Genomic DNA, 20,607 nt, shown 5'->3' on the forward strand with positions numbered 1-20,607 from the left:
GAGATAAACCATTAAACCATAACATCTGACCAGCAGCTTGCCAGCTGGCTAGCATCAATGCATGCGATGCGGTGTCGCCGGTGTGGCATGCATGACAACGATATAGTCGAGGTTTGCTAAAGAAGCACATCATATCTGCAGCCAGACAGTATATGTATTATCTGGAAGTACAATATTTATTAAATCAGACTTATTCCATTGAGTCACTGACCACTTGTTCTTCTTTATTGACCCCCCAAATAGCGCCCGTCCCCATGGACACGCAGGGGTGTCCACAGTCGCTGTGGACTCTGATCGTGGAGCATGTCCCCCAGTCGGAGCTGCCGGAGGTCCGGGGAGTGCTTGGAGATGCCCTGGTTGACATGTACACAGAGATGTACTCCGAGGTAAGGCGGGGTCATCATTGTCATTAAGTTCACAAAGTAAGATTCACATTATAGCGACAGACAGTGTGCTTTGCTACCGTGAGACAAACGCCTAGTGACAGACGAAACAATGTTTTTATTTATTTAACCTGTATTCATCCAGGTTAGTCTCATTGACATATTTGATTGCTCAAGGCAGACCTGTTCCAGTGTGTTTTGCTCCAGATCTTTGCCGTAGGCCTATCTCCATGGGACTAGTAGTCAAAACATTGGGCTGCATCCCTCCTTCTCATAGACGGGAATGTGGTTGTCTGGCCAGGCGCCATTTTGGAGGTGTGAAGCCCACATCAATGTTTACTTTAGAATAGCTGAACACTTGGCCAACGAAACCGCAGATGGAAAACCCTCCAGAACTCTCCCCCTGCACTCAAGAACTGCTATTCTATCACATCTTGATCGTTTGGGACCAGGCTTTCGACATTACACATCACTCTCAATGATACAAAGTAATGTAAGCAAAGACTGGGCCAAGAACAAGTCCCTACGTCTACCGCTACTCCTGACATTTACAGCTGTCCTCCCCGGCTCTGTTATTGTTGTAGTTATGATGACATTAAGAAGCCTGTCATTTCTCCTCTACAAACACACCACAGGATAGATAACGTCGCGAGTTTCTTTACGCTTTACGTTTGTAGTAAAGTAGACGTGTGATGTACTTAGAAGCTCTTACAGTATATTAGGCCTACATACTGCAGTACAAAGAGTTAGGGCTTACAAAGCCCGTGAACAACAGGCAATAGGTGAGGCTACAGATTACGTCTACCCTACTGTACGTTGCATTGTGAACACGCCGTAGTCACAGATCAGTCAACCACAACAAGGAATGTGTAGCCTATAGCATGAGGTGATGTTGTAAACAGACAGAACACAGCGCCTACGGTAGTTAAGCTGTGTTATGTAAGTGAGGCTACATTATGCATGCAGGCAGAGCTGTTCAAGACTTGGTCCTAGGATTGTTCCAAAACAACAACCCACTTTCACTCTGGAACTTCTCTCTGTTCTTTTTCTGTCTCTATCTCTGTTTTTGTGTGTTTCTCTCTCTCTCTGGTTCTCTCTGGTTGTCTCTCTCTCTCTCTCTCTCTCTCTCTCTGGTTCTCTCTGGTTGTCTCTCTCTCTCTCTCTCTCTCTCTATTTCTGTTTCTCTCTCTCTCTCTCTGTCTCTCTCTCTCTCTCTCTCTCTCTCTGGTTCTCTCTGGTTGTCTCTCTCTCTCTCTCTCTCTCTCTATTTCTGTTTCTCTCTCTCTCTCTCCCTCAGTCTCTTTCTATTCTCTCTCTCTCTCTCTCTCTCCAACGGTCCCTGAGGTATTCTTTGTTCTGTTTGTGTTGCAGTTAAACACCCAGGCTGTCTGAAGGTGTTATCAAGACGCGTTCTTGTTGGCTTACATCCGTTTATTGTCATACCAAGATACAGCATGTGTGTTTAACTACATTTGGAACGCGGATGCAATGAAATGGCTGTTGTTGTGTTTACATTCGAAGAGGAAAAACGACTACGAACATGTAGCCTATTAGCCTAAAATACGTAGCCTAAAATAATAATAATCTGAAATTAGAAATTCAGATTTATGAATTTATGAATTTATGAAAAACGCTCAGTGTGACACTGCCATGCGAGTCGAAGAAGAAGAAGAAGAAGAAGAAGGAGGAAAGAAGAAAAGAAGAAGGAGAAGAAAAGAAGAAGGAGAAGGAGAAGAAAACACACATGCCTATCATTAGCTTAACAAGCCAGGGGGCAGTTTGGGGGTTAATCCTGCTATTATGAACAAATAGCCTAGCATATCGCCTGGCTTAAAGTGTCACACTGACATTTCTCCTGGCCTATATGCACTGGCTGATTAAAACCTCTTTAGTTTACACATCCCAGAAGGACTTAGGCCTTTCTAGAAAGTAGCACGGCTAATAAGGCCCACTGTAGAACAAAGCACAGAGCCCTATTCACATTCACTCAGCCGGCCCCCGACGTTTCCCTTTAGTAATTTAATTTAGCCTAGCGTTAGCCTCGGGATCTCTGCCCTGTAATGAATACCTTCCCTCAGCGCTAGCTAGATGAGAGGTAATCGTAGTGCTACCCGGACTGCCCTTCTCTCTCTCTCTCTCTCTCTCTCTCTCTCTCTCTCTGTCTCCATCAAGGGTCACCATTGTCTGACTCTCGGCAGTTGAGAGAGAAAATACCCAGCTCCTTTCATGTCTGGCCCAGGAAATGAGATGAGGCCATACAGCGTTTTCTTGGCCCTCTGACAGGAGTTATCATATGTTTTTCTTTGAGTAGCGGTAATATGTCACTGACTGCGTATGCATGGTACATTACAGTTGGATCAGATACAGCGCGCTTAATGTTTAGTTTATGGCTTAAAAAAAGGAAACTAAAAAGGAAATATTTAGGGGAGGATATTTCGGTAACAGTACTTTCCACGCACGACTCAACCTCTTCAAGCACTGCATTTGTTTGTTTATTTCAAGAAGTTGCAACCAACAAGGAATAAACAAACAACCATAATTACCACCGAAGTAGTTCCTCCCCCTGTGTCGTCTGATTGGTCTCTCACCAGAGATTAATAGGGCAATGAACAGCTTTTTTACTACGGCAAGCCGGAGGCTCACATCGTAAACACCTGGGTGGGTAACACCACTGCTAACACCCCTGAGCGGCTGTCCACTAGAGTTTAGTGTGAAGTCTCTGCAGCTGCTGGCCTGAGTTCAGACAGGCAGCGCAGCCCTGACAGAGGTGTGTCTGTGTGTGTGTGTGAGTGTGTATGTGTGTGTGTGTGTGCTCGCGCATGCATGTGTGTGTATGTGTGCGCATGCATGTGTGTGTGTGTGTGTGTGTGTGTGCTCGCGCGCGCATGCGTGTGTGTGTGTGTGCGTGTAAAGGGCACAGCCAGATCAAAACACACTGGGACCAGGTTTAATGCTCTCCTCCGAGGCCTTTAAAGTGGGCCTCTCAGTGGAAGGGAATGTCAGGCACCAGGTGAAGAAAGGTTCTGCAGCCGGTTCTGCCATCAGACACGCTGTTTGCTTTACATGTTCCTTCTCCTTTTCTTTTTTCTGCCTGGTGATAGTTTTTTATAGCACTTCTCTCTCTCTCTCTCTCTCTTTTCCCAGCAGACTGTTTCCCTGAAGGTAGTGTTTTAAAAGAGAGCAATGCAAGTGATTTATTTGGGCCTCAATAGACTGTTTCTGTAAATAGAGAATGGCTTTGTTCTCAGTAAATGTATATTTTTTTAATAATGATTCATTGTATTAGCATCCAAAGGGAGTCTGCTATATGTTAAAATAAATATGGTAAAGTAAATAGACAGACAGACAGACAGACAGACAGACAGACAGACAGACGTAGATAAGCCCTAACGTTCCCCTCTGTCTCACGTTGCTTCAGGTGGAGATGTGGAGGCAGATCAGGCAGGATGTCCTCCGCAGCAACCAGGCTAGCAGGCCCCAGACGCCGCGCTCCCCCCTGGCCGACCCCCCCGCCATCAAAGAGCTGCTGAAGGCTGAGATCCAGCTGCTGCTGCGCTGCGTGAGGGAGAGGGCCGCCCAGGACGGCAGGTGAGGAGGAGCAGGAGGAGGAGGAGGAGGAGGAGGAGGAGGAGGGGAGGAGGAGGAGGAGGAGGAGGAGGGGGTGGAGGAGGAGGAGGAGGAGGGGGAGGAGGATCATCTACGCCATAGAATTTAGAATTCACAGAAAGGACATTCCCGTTCCAATCTGTGGATTCTAGTTCTATGATTCACACACTCCTGATATATCTCACACATGTTCTAGCCTCTCCGTCTACCCCAAGTCTCTTAGAGTGAAGATGAACCCACGCTGTTCTTTATGTACTGTGTGCTCTGAGCCCAGTAAATCAAAAGGAGGAGGGGGAAAAAAGGAGGTTTTTGCTGCGAAATACATTCACTTTATTGGGAACACTATACTAATACTGGGTAGGGCCTCCCTTTGATCTTAAAACAGCCTAAATTCTTTGTGGCATTGATTCCACAAGATGTTGGAAACATTCCTTTGAAATTCTGGTCCATGATGACATGATTGCATCACGCAATTCCTGCAGATTTTTCAGGTGCACTTTCAAGCTGTGAATATCCCGTTCTACCACATCCCAAAGGTGTTCTATTGTATTCAGATCCGGTGACTGGGAAGGCCACTGAAGAACACTGAACCCATTGTCATGTTGATGAAACCAGTTTGAGACAACTTTTGCTTTGTGACATGGTGCATTATCATGCTGGAAGTAGCCATTAGAAGATGGGTAAATTGTGGCCATGAAGGGATGCACATGGTCAGCAACAATACTCAAATAGGCTGTGGCATTCAAGCGATGATTGATTGGTATTAAGGGGCCCAAAGTGTGCCAAGAAAACATTCCCCACACCATTACACCACCTCCACCATGAGAAGGTGTGCAGGTGTTCCTAATAAAGTGTTCGGTGAGTGTATAATCAAAAGAACCGGCAAATACATTTAGTCTTTCTCAAAAATGCGTTTCACGTACCAAAAGGGACGCCAAAAAGATGCCAGGGAGGGACTCACTGTTGACAAGTCCCTCCCAGTGTGTGGTGTTTCCCAGTCCCTCCCAGTGTGTGGTGTTTCCCAGGCCCGGTCTCTCTATCCCAGACTGTCTTTGTCCCAGCCGATGAATGCACTGGTTGACCCTAGTACAACCATTCAATATAGTCCCTCGCTGGACAGAAGGGGCTGGACCCCGGGGGTCAAGACCCTCGTTACACACTTTGTACACGTCGTTTCCCTCGACAATGAGAGTATAGTGTGTTTTTGTCAGTTACAAATTGGTTCGGTCAAGATGACAACAAACAGTAGAAAAGGACAGTCATGTCACGAAGGGTCCGTAAATGTCCCGCAAATCACCTGGGTGATTTCTTCACAAAATAGGCCTTTGTCACAGTGTGTAGCCTATTGTACGATGACGTAAACATCTGCCTTGTGTACACTGTGAGGTAAAGTGTGGTATTCATGAGCGTCAAGAACCCGGAAACCTTATAAATGTCCAACTCGGAAACTCGTTGTACAGAGATGACGCTGTACCAAGTTTCCCACTCGGAGAGTACCGGAATCAAGCAAATCGGAAGCCCTACGCAAATAACTGACGTCAGTTTGAACTCGGAAGGCCGTATAATAATCCGTCACACTGGAGTTTTGTCCTATTCTGTGTCAAAGTCATGTTCCCATAAGTTGGTTTTGTTAGGAGTCTTCATACCGTTGCTCTACCGAGCCCGGGGGGGGGGGGGGGGGGGGGGGGGCGCTCTCCACAATTTCATTGATGTTTAACCTTTTGGATTGAAGTCGTACCCTGCATTTCCTGTTATCAAAGGAATCAAAGTTGCCAATAACTTCTAGAGCTAGCTGCGTCTCCCGAGTGACAACGAAAGCCGGCCAGATTAAGTAGCAGATCGTTATTTCCGCCGGGAAAACTGGACACACAGTGTTGCTATGGCGACGCGCCCAGGCCGGTGCCAATAAAATGGTGCATCTTCCCATTCCACCCAAACCGACAATAGACAAAAAAACATCCGGACGAGCCGCGTCATCCAATAAAGGGAGGTTATTTACGGGAGGCGTGGCCATCCCCCAGCAACTGGCATGATGCTGTCAGGAATGTAGCCACGCCCCTTTTGTTGCCATGTTAAAAAAAACAAAAAACAAAAAAACCACAAATCTCTCTGTGTTGTTGTCAGGTCGTGCGACATGCCAGTTAAGCGTCTGTTCGCGGCGGTCAACTGACCCACTGTCTCTCAAAAATGCTTTTCTTTGCTGTGTTGTTGTTGTTGTTTTTTTGACGTCTTATCTACGTCAGATTATGTTGAGGATGTGAAACGATGTTCTGTTGATAGTTGCATTGTTTCATCACCTGAGAGAAGGAAACTGTATTGAGTGTCAGTTATCCATTTACATATATATATATTAGCAGGAGAGAACTTGTACAGGAGGGTAGCAGGGGAGAAGAGGTCTCGGGGTTGGCGTTAGGGTTAGTATAGGGGCTCCGCTATCAGTGTTGGGGTTTGTCATTCACCCCAACAGTGAATGTCTGCATTTTCGGTCGTCGTTTTAAGACCTCGTTTGGATGTACGATGTTCGATGTCATGTTTGGACATCGATTTGATGCTCTTGCTCTGTCACGTATGAGACCCTGCTGGATGAAAGGAAACAGTCTGGTGTTATTCCATCTGAAGCCCACTGAGGAGCGGCCAGAACACGTCCTGTGGACACTTGCTACACTGTGATGGAACATTCTGGGGTGTCAGTGGCCTGGTCACCCTGTCACTATACAAACCCATTGGCTTTGAAGCCTTGCCAACCCATGCTGTGCGCGCATGTGTGTGTGTGTGTGTGTGTGTGTGTGTGTGTGTGTGTGTGTGCGCGTGTGCGCGTGTGCGTGTGTGCGTACGCGCGTGTGTGTGTGCATCCCCTCATGAGCCTTTGCTTTGATCGTCTAATTAAGACCCTCACTGTACTGTTAATCAGATGAACTGCTTTGAAGACAAAGCCGGATCATTTCTCTTTAATATCCTTCCAGGTCCAGGGCAGGAAACTGTTGAGTCAATACCACTAAGGGCTTTTTTTTTAACAGGGGGAGGCTCGGCCGGCCGGAGGATTCAGTTCCTCTCGCTTTGGGAGCGATCTGATTTAAAGGAGCTGGTTGGCAGTGTCCAGGATCACCCCTCCTCCTGTGTGGTCCGCTCCTCCGTCCCATTGTCTTGGTGATTTGTGGCCTGCAGCCTTGGTGCAGCTGCACCTGTTCCATTATAAAGACGGGGGTGGGAGGGGGGGCTGGTTTATGCTGAATGCTCATTGAGTAAAAGACCCTTCCCTTGAATTAATGGGCAGCAAATTGAGTTTTCTGAAAGTGGGCCGAAGGAGGTCCTAAATCTGGGAGCGGAACTACTCTAACAATGGGAGCGGGAGGCTGGCTGGCTGGGAAACTTTAAAACGTGTGTGTGTGTGTGTGTGTGTGTGTGTGTGTCTGTGTGTTATCAATCTTCCAGGACGAGCATTTGAATGGTCTTGTGTTTGTGACTGTTTGCGTGTGTGTGTTTGTGTGTGTGTGTGTGTGTGCGTGTGTGTGTGTATACCATCTCTGGCAGGGAGTTGGAAGGAGTACCTCTAAGCTGCTTAGTGATCTGCAGTTGTTCCTCACAATGTCGCCTCTGTTCCTGCTCCAAACTGACACACACACACAAACACACACATACACACACACACACACACACACACACACACACTCACACTCACTCACTCATATGAACACATAGGGAATCAGGCTGTTGCTTTTTGTTTTGCCAAAAGTTGTGCACAATAGTGTCAGCTTTTACACATATACACACACGCACACACACACACACACACACACACACACACACACACACACACACACAAAAGAGAAAGCCGGAGAGAACAGGCCTCGGCTATATTTTGTCGAAGCCTCGTCGCCTCATTAGCTCTGAAGGCTCGGCGTTCTTCTTAAAGGGCCGTCTTCCTGTTCCTTCCACCTCCTACCGCCTGGGCCATATTTCTCTGCAACGGCCCCGCCCCTTTAAGACGTCCGGGGAAGGCTGGGCGTCGCCGGCCCTGCTGCACCAGCTTCTCCTGACAGATCAACCGGCCGCCCAGCAGGTGCAGCTGAATGGCCGTCCTCTCCTCTGCCGCTGCCCCCTGATTTAAACCCCCTCTGCTGGCTGCGGCGGCGCCCCCCCTACCGTCCACCGTCCCCACTTCCACTGATTTAAAGCCCCTCAGTAGCCGTGTTAGACCCCTACCATCCATCCCTGCTCTGACACTGCTGGGGGGGGGGCGGGGGGGGGGGGGGTCCTGCTCCTAATCCAGCAGGCCTTGTTCCAGGCCTGGCCCAGTTTGGACCAGGATAAAAGGCTGTGCAGCAGGGACGCTGTCCCAGTCCTTGTGTGTGTGTGTGTGTGTGTGTGTGTGTGTGTGTTTCCCATTTCTGGTCTCTCTCTGCTTCACTGCTTTAATCTTTTCAGCATGGGAGTCTGTTGGAAGATTAGGACTGGGGGGTTGGGTGTTGGTGGTGGGAATGTGTGTGTGTGTGTGTGTATGCGTGTGTGTGTGTGGGTAGACAACACTCTATTTGTGTGCACCAAGGTCTCTCTCTCTTTCTTTCTCCCTCCCTCCCTCCCTCCCTGTCTTTCTCTCCTTACTGTTATTGGAAGTTTACGTGTGTGTGTGTGTGTGTGTGTGTGTGTGTGTGTTGTGATGTGCTCCCAGGGATGGCACCACAGTCATGTCCCGGTACAGCCCAGGCGTGGTGGGCTATGCCCTGGGCGACCCTGGAGGTGGTTGGGGTAGTGTGGAGCCCTCCTTGGACGCAGCCTCCAGAGAGCAGAGCCCACACAGAGCCAGGTGGGTAAGAAACATCAACACGTGTTGTACACCGTTCCTCATTCCGTTCCGTGCATTACAATGAGCCCGTCCTCCGATTTCTACCTCCACCAGCCTCCCCTGACTGACCTAGTTCAGAAACAACCTCTGGGCCCCTAACCCTAACTCTAACCCCTACAACCTAGACACTACCTCTACACCCTAGCCCCTATGCCCTAGACACTTGGCCCTGTCCACAAACAACCCCTAGCCCCCTACACCTGAGACACGGCCCTAGCCCCTGTCCACAAACAACCCCTAGCCCCCTACACCCTAGCCCCCTACACCTGAGACACTTGGCCCTAGCCCCTGTCCACAAACAACCCTACTAGGGGTTGTAACGTGTCGAGGGTGGAGGGGGCTGGTACTAGGGGCTGTTACTGGACACACATGAAGCTTCTAGAAAAACAGACAGTGATCAACAGTATAGTTCTATATTGTATGGTATTTTATTTGAATCTATTCTATTCTATTCTATTCCATTCTATTCTATTCTATTCTATTCTATCCCACAGGTCCAGTTCTAGAAGCTCAGTCAGCTCCTCCTGCCAAGACGAGGTTGAGGCGGTGAAACACAAGCTGAACGTCACCGGCATAGACCAGGTGGTGGCCCACCTCAAGTGAGTGAGTTCCTGTGCCTGAGAAACCTGTCACAAGCACCGTCTTTTGTATTTTTTTATTGGGATAGAGACGGTAGAGATTGACAGGAAGGATGGGTGAGAGAGAGAGAGGAGGGACGACATGCAAGATATGTCGAGGGTCAGAATCGAACCAGGAACCTGTGTGTTTGATACCATTCCTCATTCCATGCCATGCATTACAATGAGCCCGACCTCCAATTTCTACCTCCACCAGCCTTTCTCTGGGGTGGAGTCAGTGGAGATCCAGTCAGGATGTCTGTCTCGTCTTCATCCAAGCCCACAGGAAAGACCCAGAGCCAGAGTGGATGACTCTGAGAGAGAGAGAGAGAGAGAGAGAGAGAGAGAGAGAGAGAGAGAGAGAGAGAGACAGAGACAAAGAGAGAGAGAGACAAAGAGAGAGAGAGAGGGGAGGGAGAGAGAGAGAGAGAGAGGGGGGGGAGGGAGAGAGAGGGAGGGAGAGAGAGAGAGAGAAAGAGGGGAGGGTGGGAGAGAGAGAGATGCTGGACTCTCTGTCTCTGAACACAACACAGCTGTGGAGCGGAGATCCCCCTGCTTCTTCTTCTTCTTCTGCTTCTGCTTCTGCTTCTGCTTCTGCTTCTCCTCTTTCACACATTCCTACGGCCAGATCTAGACTCACAGACTCTGTCACGTTGGCACTCGGTAACACCAACACGCCCTCTCTGACTGTTCAGACAGACCAGACCAGACATGTCCCCTCCACACTCCACATTGTACAAACAGGGAGTTAGAGAGAGCTAGGCAGGGGAGGCTGGTGGAGGGAGACATTGGAAGAAAATGTTTGATACCATTCCTCGTTCCATTCCATGCGTTACAATGAGCCCGTCCTCCGGTTTCTACCTTCACCAGCCTCCCCTGGAGGGGTATACTAGGTTTCGTCCCCCTTGCACCCATTCTCTGGCTCCCTTCTCTCCTGCCTCCTCCACCAAAGCTTCCCTCAGGCCAGTTGTCCTCTCCTCTCCTCTCCTCTCCACTCATCAGCTCCCCCATCTTCCCTGTCCCCTCCTCTCCTCTCCTCTCCTCTCCTCTCCTCTCCTCTCCTCTCCTCTCCACTCATCAGCTCCCCCATCTTCCCTGTCCCCTCCTCTCCTCTCCTCTCCTCTCCTCTCCTCTCCTCTCCTCTCCTCTCCTCTCCCCTCCTCTCCTCTCCTCTCCTCTCCACTCATCAGCTCCCCCATCTTCCCTGTCCCCTCCTCTCCTCTCCTCTCCTCTCCTCTCCTCTCCTCTCCTCTCCTCTCCTCTCCTCTCCTCTCCCCTCCTCTCCTCTCCTCTCCTCTCCTCTCCACTCATCAGCTCCCCCATCTTCCCTGTCCCCTCCCCTCCTCTCCTCTCCTCTCCTCTCCTCTCCTCTCCTCTCCTCTCCCCTCCCCTCCTCTCCTCTCCTCTCCTCACGTCTCTTCTCCGAGACACCCTGCCCAGGCCTGGAGGGGAATGCAAATGCTGTGTCTGCCCGGGAGGGGAGCTGAAGCTGGGGCTGGGGGGAGCTGAGGCTGGGGCTGGGGGGAGCTGAAGCTGGGGCTGGGGGGGGCTGAGGCTGGGGTTGGGGGGGCCGGAAGAGGGGGTGGAGGAGGTGTGCAGGGTGGGGGCTAGCCTTCCCTCTCTCTCCCTCTCTCCCTCTCTCCCTCTCTCCATCCCTTCCCCGACACAGGACAAAAGCCCCCATTGTAAGAAAATGAATACCAGACCTCAGCAGGCTGCAGAGGATTCCTTTGCTCTGAAAAAGAAGCAAATTAAGTCTACACCGGTTACATAACTACAGAGAGAGAAATGGGACATTCTGCTCCCTCGGTACCCTAATAAAACTAACTACGGAAAGAGAAGTGGGACATTCTGCTCTCTCGATACCCTAAGAACGCTATAACTATGGAAAGAGAAATAGGACATTCTGCTCCCTTGGCACCCTGAGAGCACGGCTGTGAGATGTACAGGGGTCCCTGTGTGGCCGCTTTAACATACACACACTGTTGCTCAGATTTAGGGTGTCTACTCAAGACGGTATCTTGATAATCTCGCAATTGATGTTTTACACTTCAAAACGTTGTAAACCAAAAAAAACAAATTGGTTTGCGTAAATGAAAGTCTTGGTAGGTCTTGGTGGGTCTTGGTAGGTCTTGGTAGGTCTTGGAAGGTCTTGGTAGGTCTTGGTGGGTCTTGGTAGGTCTTGGTAGGTCTTGGAAGGTCTTGGTAGGTCTTGGAAGGTCTTGGTAGGTCTTGGTAGGTCTTGGAAGGTCTTGGTAGGTCTTGGTGGGTCTTGGTAGGTCTTGGTAGGTCTTGGAAGGTCTTGGTGGGTCTTGGTAGGTCTTGGAAGGTCTTGGTAGGTCTTGGTGGGTCTTGGTAGGTCTTGGTAGGTCTTGGAAGGTCTTGGTAGGTCTTGGTGGGTCTTGGTAGGTCTTGGTAGGTCTTGGAAGGTCTTGGTAGGTCTTGGTGGGTCTTGGTAGGTCTTGGTAGGTCTTGGAAGGTCTTGGTAGGTCTTGGTAGGTCTTGGAAGGTCTTGGTAGGTCTTGGTAGGTCTTGGTAGGTCTTGGTGGGTCTTGGTAGGTCTTGGAAGGTCTTGGAAGGTCTTGGAAAAACATGTTTATGTGTTGTATCCTAAGCTGTGTTCTCTCCCCCTACTAACAGGTCAGTCCTGACAGATGAGTGCGACGCCCTGAAAAGCCAGGTGACGTTTCTGCAGGTAATTCAACTTTCAGTACAAAAAAAAGGAGGGAAAATGAATTCTCTACGGCTTTGAATGCTTTGAATGAGAAGGTCTGCTGTGCTTGTGGGAGGCACAGTAGCTGGTGTTTTGGGTCACAGTCGGCTGGTTTACTCAGATCAATGTGAATGATCATGTGAATTCTGGCAGTCAGTCAATTCAGGGGAGGCTGGTGGCGGTAGGACGGCCTCATTCGGCCTCAAACCGGAGGACGGCCTCATTGTAACGCCTGGAACGGAGTGAGGAATCGTGTTTGATACCATTCCTCATTCCGTTCTATGCATTTCAATGAGTCCCTACTCCCACTCCCACTGCTGTTGAGGGTCTGCGTCCGGGCATGGAATCAACGTAGGTGGATGAGAACATTCACCAGCCACTCTGAATATTTACCAGCCAAAATACCCATGTTTACCACAAATAAAGACCGCAAAAATCACACACACGAGCCCGACTTCTGCCACATAGAAAAATGCGACCGATTTAAACCGAAGCATAGTCTTTGCGAACCATTGTTGGCTACCTGCCAAAATGCCCAGTAAGATTGACAGATCTCCCAGCCGATGCCAATGTGTACCAGGCTTTTGGCTGTTGGCTGGTTGTTCATTCTTTCCCCTGGTCTACATGTGCTTCCATTCCTCCACTGTACTTACACACACACACACACATACACACACACACACACACACACACACACACACGCGCGCGGCCTGCCTGCGAGGCCTCGTCTAGGGTTACTGCTGCCTGAGTCCAGGGGCTGGAGCTGCTTTTTCCACAAGTCCAGCCAAGCCCTCTGCATTCTGCTGAGTAAGATTGATCTGCCTTCAATCAGTCCAACTTCTTCCTGTACTCCATATACACACACAAACGTTCACAAGTTAGCGTGGGCATGCACACACACACACACACACACACAAACAAATGTGTCTGTGCACTCACACACACACACACTGTGTGTGGCAGGCTGCCCCTCTGTCCTGAGAGAAAGAGAGAAAGAGAGGAGACCAGATGTAGCACGTTCCTCTAGCTGGAGACCAGATGGGGGAGATAACACACACACACACACACACACACACACACACACACACACACACACACACACACAGAGGGAACAGAACATCTCATATCTACAAGATGTTATCACACAAAGGACACACACACACACACATACACGCACACACACACACACACACACACACACACACACACACACACACACACACACACACACACACACACACACAGGACACAGGACACAGGGCCCCTACAGGGAATAGGGACTGGGCTGGTTCTATACACTCTATATATGTATGTATAGAAGTGGTCCACATGTATTGTTAGTTTTCCCAGACCCTTATGATGTGATTAGTTATGAACATACAGTACCAGTCAAAAGTTTGGACACACCTTGTCATTCAATGGTTTTTCTTTATTTTTTATTATTTTCTACATTGTAGATTAATATTGAAGACTTCAGAACTATGAAGGAACACATATGGAATTATGTAGTAAACAAAAAAAGTGTACAAACCAGAATATGTTTTATATTTTAGATTCTTCAAAGTAGCCACCTTTTGCTTTGATGACAGCTTTGCACACTCTTGGCAAGGTGTGTCCAAACTTTTGACTGGTTCTGTAAGTCCTGCTGTTATTGTTGCATCACCACCACATACAGAAGGTGAGCCAGACAGAGACGTCCAGTTACACTCCACCAAATGTGTCTGTGATGTCATCCACCCTCACGGTGTGGGGGTCAATCAGGAAGGTGCACAGTAAACAACCCTGCAGGGGTAGTATCGTCCCCCGTTCCCCCTCCGACGGGGGGTTATGAACTTGGCCGGTGGCCAGGAGCGTCGCGTGCTGACCTCTCTACTCTGGTGCCGCTGAGGCGGCCTCCAATTCCAGCTGTCAGCCGCCGGTAATGACTCAATTACCCCCATCGTACCTCACCCTGACCCTGGAGGTAGGAAAGGGGGGGTGGGGGGGTGGGGGGGAGGGGGGGGGGGGGCAGCTGGTGGAGGTAGAAATCAGAGGACGGGCTCATTGAAATGCATGGAACGGAATGGGGAATGGTACCAAGCCACCCCGAATCAGACACCCCGAATCAGCCACCCCGAATCAGCCACCCCGAATCAGCCACCCCGAATCAGACACCCCGAATCAGCCACCCCGAATCAGACAGACTCCCTCACAATCTTTACCCCTCTTGCGTCTTTTACCCGTTCTCCTGAAAGACGGAGACGGGCGTCCCATTCCCACCTCTGAATGAACTCTGACAGGGTCATATTCTCCTTCAGCATTTCTCCTTCTAGTCTCTAGGTTATTCTAGCTTACTGTGCATGGTGTTTGATACCATTCCTCATTCCGTTCCATGCATTACAAGGAGCCCGTCCTCTGATTTCTACCTCCACCAGCCTCCACTGCGAGACGCCCCCCTGGCCCTATCCCCAAGCCTCTTCAATCCACATGCCTTACTGCAGGAGAAACAACAGGGAGATAGAATAACCTCCAGACTAGAAAGACGTGTGTTACCCTTGGCTTTCACCACTGCACTCACTGAGGGAATTATAAGTGGACTGTTGTATTCTTAGGGAGTAAAAAAGGGCATCCATTTTGTGCCAAGCCTCCTCCTTCTTCTTCTCCGGGGCTCTGGTTTCGACGGTCCCCTGAGACGGTCTGGTTTCAATGGTCCGGTCCTCTCCTCTCCTCTCCTCTCCTCTCCTCTCTTCTCCTCCTCTCCTCTCCTCTCCTCTCCTCTCTTCTCCTCCTCTCCTCTCCTCTCCTCTCCTCTCCTCTCCTCTCCTCTCCTCTCCTCCTCTCTCCTCTCCTCTCCTCTCCGTCCCCCAGTCCCCGTCTGGTATGCCGTGCCATGTCGCCCCTTGGCAGTGTGGGTAGAACCACTGGTCCCTAAGCGCCAGTCCCACAGACCTCACCTCTCAAATGAAAAGCCTCCCCCGTAACCAGATCACTCTCCGGCCTCTGTTTTTGGTTGTTTTGACAGAAACCCCCCCCCCCAGAGACTCTGATGTGTCTGTGTCAATGTTCAAATGTGGAAAAAAATCCCCATTTCATGTCAATGTTTATATAGTCCCAGCCCCTTGGATCATCCTGGATGTGCTGAATGAAAAATGTGTTTGCAAATAAATTAAAATAGAACAGAGAGCTGTGTTCCCTACGCACTCGACACCCCTCCGCGAGACAGCGGGGACGGCAGGGACCGACGCGTACGCTAGCCTACATGCTGTCACCTCGGTGTCAGACAGACTTGACGTAGTCGAACACCTGGGAGCCAGTGCTGCAGGGCGGGGGGGGGGGAGGCGGACCGCGACCACGCTGGTCGGAAACTCTGCGCATCGTGTTTGTGTCGTTCAGGTTCAGTAGAAAGATCACAGCAAACAGTGAGCGGTCAGGCCTTTCGCTTTGTTTTCACCGAGGCTTCGGGCACGCACGCACACGCGCTTACACACACACACACACATGCACACACACATTCAGACATTCACACACATACTCACATCCACTCTCTCACACACACACACACACACACACACACACACACACACACACCTTCCTAATGACTGTAAACTGAGGCCTGATACGAGGCAAGAGTGGCCGTCAGTCAGAGTTTGGACTTGTGGTTTGGTGTCAGTTCTAGGTACAGACGCCGTCTATAAGGAGTCCAGAGGCCTGATGGAAGGAACACTGCTGCAGAATCACTTAGTGGCTTTTGTTCCGCATGTAACACTGCCCCTCCCCTAACCCCCCCTCCCCTACCCCCTCCTCCCTCTCCCCCCCCCCCCCCCCCCCCCCCCCCTCCCTTATTCCCCTCTCCTCAGCTGTGTCCTCTTGGTTGTTTACCTTAGTTTTAATGTGATTGGTTGTGGTGCTGTGTGGTTTACCTGTGTTGTTCTATAGTTTTAATGTGATTGGTTGTGGTGTTGTGTGGTTTACCTGTGTTGTTCTACAGTTTTAATGTGATTGGTTGTGGCGTTGTGTGGTTTACCTGTGTTGTTCTATATGATTGGTTGTTCTACCACTGGTGTCCTTGTCTGTGATTGGTTGCAGGACAGTGTTGAGCGAGAGCACCTGACCCGACGTGTCCCAGAGGCACCTGACCCCACAGTGACAGGTAAAGAGAAGAGTTATACATCATGACATTTTACTAACGTTAAGTTAATAAAAATCAAGATCAAATGAGTCCTAAGTCCTGCTGCCCTGTCACAATGGATCTCTCCTCCTGTGGATGAGATACCTCCTGTCCTTCCTAATAACAACAATGGTAGATTCTATTATTTGTATTGTATTCACATACGCAACACACACACACACACACACACACACACACACATCAGATTAACTCACTTCTAACATTTGAGATGATAGATTGAGCTTCGCTACCATCTAGTGGTTCATTGCGTACTTTTGAAAAATAAAGATTATAGAATGATATTGTATTGTATTGTATTGTATTGTATTGTATTGTACAGTATACTAGTCCTAATCTGCTATAGATATTCACTACTCAAGAGCTTTAATGGACATTTTAACAGAACAGCAAGCGGGTGATCAGATGGTTACAAGTGACCTATTGAGAATGGCGATGGAGCTCTCTGTTCAGCACGCACGCACACACACACACACACACACACACACACACACACAGAGCCAGATGAATTGGCTAAGGGCCTGTCTGACATTGGGAAGTGTGGCTGTGGCTGTGGGCTGGCTGCCTGCCTGTTTGTCTGTTTGTTTGTCTGCCTGCCTCCCTGCCTGTCTGTCTGTCTGTCTGTCTGCCTGCTGTAGAAAAGCATCGGTGAGTGATGCTCTCCTTGTGTGGGTTTGGTTCACAGAGCTGAAGGAGGAGAGGAGAGTCATCCAGAAGGACCTGGAGCTCTACAGACAGAGCCAGGGACAGGGAAAGGGATGGAGCCAGGACCAGGGATGGGGCCAGGGCCAGGGACGGGGATCCACCACCTGTGCCTTCCGGGAGGACCTGCAACCACACAGCAGATCCAGGTTGGCCTCCAAAAACCTTCTACTACCACTCTCTACTACTCTCTACTACTCTCTACCTCTCTCTACTACTCTCTAACTCTTCACCGTCTCACTGTCACTCTCTTTTTCTGTTATATTGTCGGCTAAATGAATGTAACACAGAATATAATAGCTATTGTTGTTATTATGAATGTGGTATCGATTCTGTCCTCAGGGCTGCAGGATGGAGAGGTTCGCCTTTGGAAGAGTCTCAGAGACTTCTGACCCCTGCTGTGACCCCTACACCCCACCCTCCTCCACACCCCCCCAGACCCAGGCCCAGTCCTCCTCTGGCAGCACCCCCAGGGAGGACACCTCCATCAGGCAGGACCAGAGGCCAGACACCCCCACTGGCCAGGGGGTCCAGAGGTCCTCTACCCCCACCCCGCATCTCACCTACACCCACACCCACACCCCCCACCAGGGAGAGAGAGCTGAGTCCTCTCCTCCACCTCCGCCCATCTGGACACCACAGAACCCCCAGCCAGGGTGGTGAGGAGACCATCCATCCCAGCAGCAGAACCACCACATCCAGCCGAATCAGCAGCTGCCTGGCCCCCCTGAGCTCCTCTGGGGGTTCAGTGACTGACCAAGGTCCGGGCCTCAACCCAGCTCTCGAATCCACAGGAAAGAACCCCGGCCCTGACCCTGTTCTAGAACCCTGCAGACAGAACCCCATTGTCAAACCTGTTCTAGAACTCAGAGGAAAGAACCCCGGCCCTGAGACTGTTCTAGAACACAGGAGACAGAACCTCTGTCCCGACCCTGTTCTAGAACCCTGCAGACAGAACCGGGAGAGCAGGCGGAACAGCAGCAGTCACCCTGTTCTAGCTGACCCAGGTCAGAGACAGGACCACGCATGTTCAGACTCACCCATCAGCCGGCTCTGTATGTCCCCTCCTGGACACACTACACCTGTAGGCTCCACCCCACTGCCCCTGGAGAGCCTTGGGTCATGTGACCCGAGGCTCACTACTACAACAGGCTCGTTCCACCGCAACCCTGCTCCCCCTGCAATGCAGAGGCCCGCCAGCAGGGGGCAGAGCGTCCCCACCAGACGCCTGTGTCTGCCGCAGGGGGACGGCCTGGTCAGCCCCACGTGAAGCCCCATGGAGCAGGGTGAAGTTCCCCCTGGATGCTAGGACTGGTCTAGGGTCTGTTTGAAGTTGTTCACCCCTCATGGTTATGGTCAGGGTCTGGGGAGGCCACGCTGATCAGTGCTTGGTGGGGTCAACCTCCCCCTCCAGAGCTGGACTCACACTCGAGGAGGAGGACCTCTATGAGGATAGAGACACTATGATGTTCTACCAGGGGAGGCTCGTGGAGGTAGAAATTGGCAGACGGCTCATTGATTTCTACCTCCACCAGCCTCCCCTGGGATTTACCTACAGAAGAATCTGAGAAGTGTGTAACTCCTCAAAGATACAGACTTGCTTCTGAGCATATGGCAGGGCAGTGATGGAGAATGATGATGCCTAGTGTTGGTAGCATGGGGCCAGCCGAACCCCATCCAGATGGGACACGGTCATTGTCAAGGACCTCCTACTGTAGCAAGACTTGTTAGACAGAAAAGCAATTTATGATTTATTCCTGTTTAAAAAAAAGGAATACAGTTCTGTGTTTACATAATAAATGTATTCTGAAGTACAGTGAAATATCGTCTGTTTCAATTTGCACAATGTGAAATAATAAAATCGAGATTTATATCTATTCAAGTGTGCAATTTTTCAATGCCATTTTTGGAAAAAGTGTATGTATATATTAACACCTGACATTATATATATATATAATCTACTTTACTGTTCTCCCCTTCTTTTAAAAGCCACTGTATGCCCAGACCCTATGACTAATGCTTTCAATGAACAACATAGGCACCAACACCCGGGCAACACAACGTTAAACACACATCTTCACAGAAGAGGAATCCCTGAACTCCCTGACACAGACGGAACATCACACGCCAAGAAGTGATCTTTAAAATAGATTTTATTTACCATTTTTTGTAATTGAACAGTAGGATATACAGCTGACATGACTAAAGACAATTCAATGGATTTTGGCCCTAAAACAAGAGACATGGTTAGGTGTGTGTGATATGGTACCAGTACTGGGGTCATTTCATTTGTGCTTTAACTATCCCCTAGGATACGGTTTACATTGGCATAGCAACGCGACATTGGCCGACACGTGGACACAATACTTTTGCGCATACCATTGTAAAGGCATTATTTATTTTTTTATTTCTTAAAAATGGAAGTTTGTATATATATATATATTTCTTTTTTTAAATGTTGTTTATAAACACGAAATGACTTTATTTAAAGTGCTGAAACAACATGAAAAAACATTACGTTGATGAGTCAGAAATTCAAGAGATCTTCTCCGTGATCTGAAGGAATCACGGAGAAGAAATATCACAGTTTTAGTACAGTAGTGGCTTAGCATCATCATCATCAGTGTTCAGCACAGGTCACATGTTGAATGTATGCACACCTTCCACATCCAAACTTACGACAGCAATTTCAATATGTGATGAAAAATATGACTTTTCTGTACAAATGTCATGAAAATATGAATATTTATCCAGTACAGCATGTCCTGGGAGAAGACTATCTGCTGTGCTTTTATATGAAGTTCTAAAGAAGTGGATCTCACCAAAGGACCAAACACCGGCTCACACACAGATCCCCACAGACAGAAGAATAGGAGATCAAGGTGAACTTAAATCAGTTATGTGAAAAAACTAATTCATTCTTCTTTTCTCTATGGATATATATACCATTTGATCAAACCCACTACTTCACTTCCCGATTTGTTTGTATTCTGAAACAGCTCACGAATACGATGATATGTCACGTTAGTTGCAGTTACAATGTTACAGATTTTGGCGTTTTACTTTGTTTATTTTGCCACAAATGCACATTTGCGTGTACTGTACAATACCGTGTTGAAGGTTTTAATACTGTTGTCAATATATTGTATGAAATGTTAACACTGTCATTTACGTTTCCCCAATTCATTTACTGTAACTGCTGCTGTGACATGCTCACTGTAAAAAGCATTCCTTTTGTAATTCAAGTTTAAACCCAAAGTTTTTTTTTTTTGTTTGGCAATACTTTTGATATCAGCTGGCTTTTAGAACTTCAAGATAAAGGTGATGTCACAGAATATGGATAATAATATCTGACAATATTATTAAAATCTGACGATAAAATGTGTTTTGCTTGTTTTATTTTAGTACCAAAAAAAAAATCTCTTTAAAAAGGTAGATTTGTGTTCGTTAAGATGACAACATGGATAGTTACTGATTGATTAGAACTACATGACATCAATACTGATATCTAAGGACTCAGCAGTAGCAAATCCACTACACACAGAATACATCGTACACTTAACATCGGCTAATCTTAC

At 48.9% G+C, this 20,607-nt stretch overlaps 1 protein-coding gene across 1 annotated transcript; it reads left to right on the forward strand.

The window, feature by feature from the left end:
* The first annotated feature begins 34 nt into the window (after positions 1-34).
* ccdc24 (coiled-coil domain containing 24) lies at positions 35-18,811 on the forward strand. Its single transcript, XM_083689846.1, has 8 exons — positions 35-386; positions 3,802-3,971; positions 8,659-8,793; positions 9,327-9,431; positions 12,090-12,144; positions 16,228-16,291; positions 17,013-17,178; positions 17,372-18,811. The coding sequence occupies exons 1-8, from the start codon at positions 153-155 to the stop codon at positions 18,297-18,299; spliced, it is 1,857 nt and encodes a 618-aa protein (XP_083545972.1). The 5' UTR covers positions 35-152; the 3' UTR covers positions 18,300-18,811.
* Positions 18,812-20,607: the final 1,796 nt, after the last annotated feature.

This window comes from Argentina silus, assembly GCF_951799395.1.
Source record: "Argentina silus genome assembly, chromosome: 18".
Lineage (NCBI taxonomy): Eukaryota > Metazoa > Chordata > Actinopteri > Argentiniformes > Argentinidae > Argentina > Argentina silus.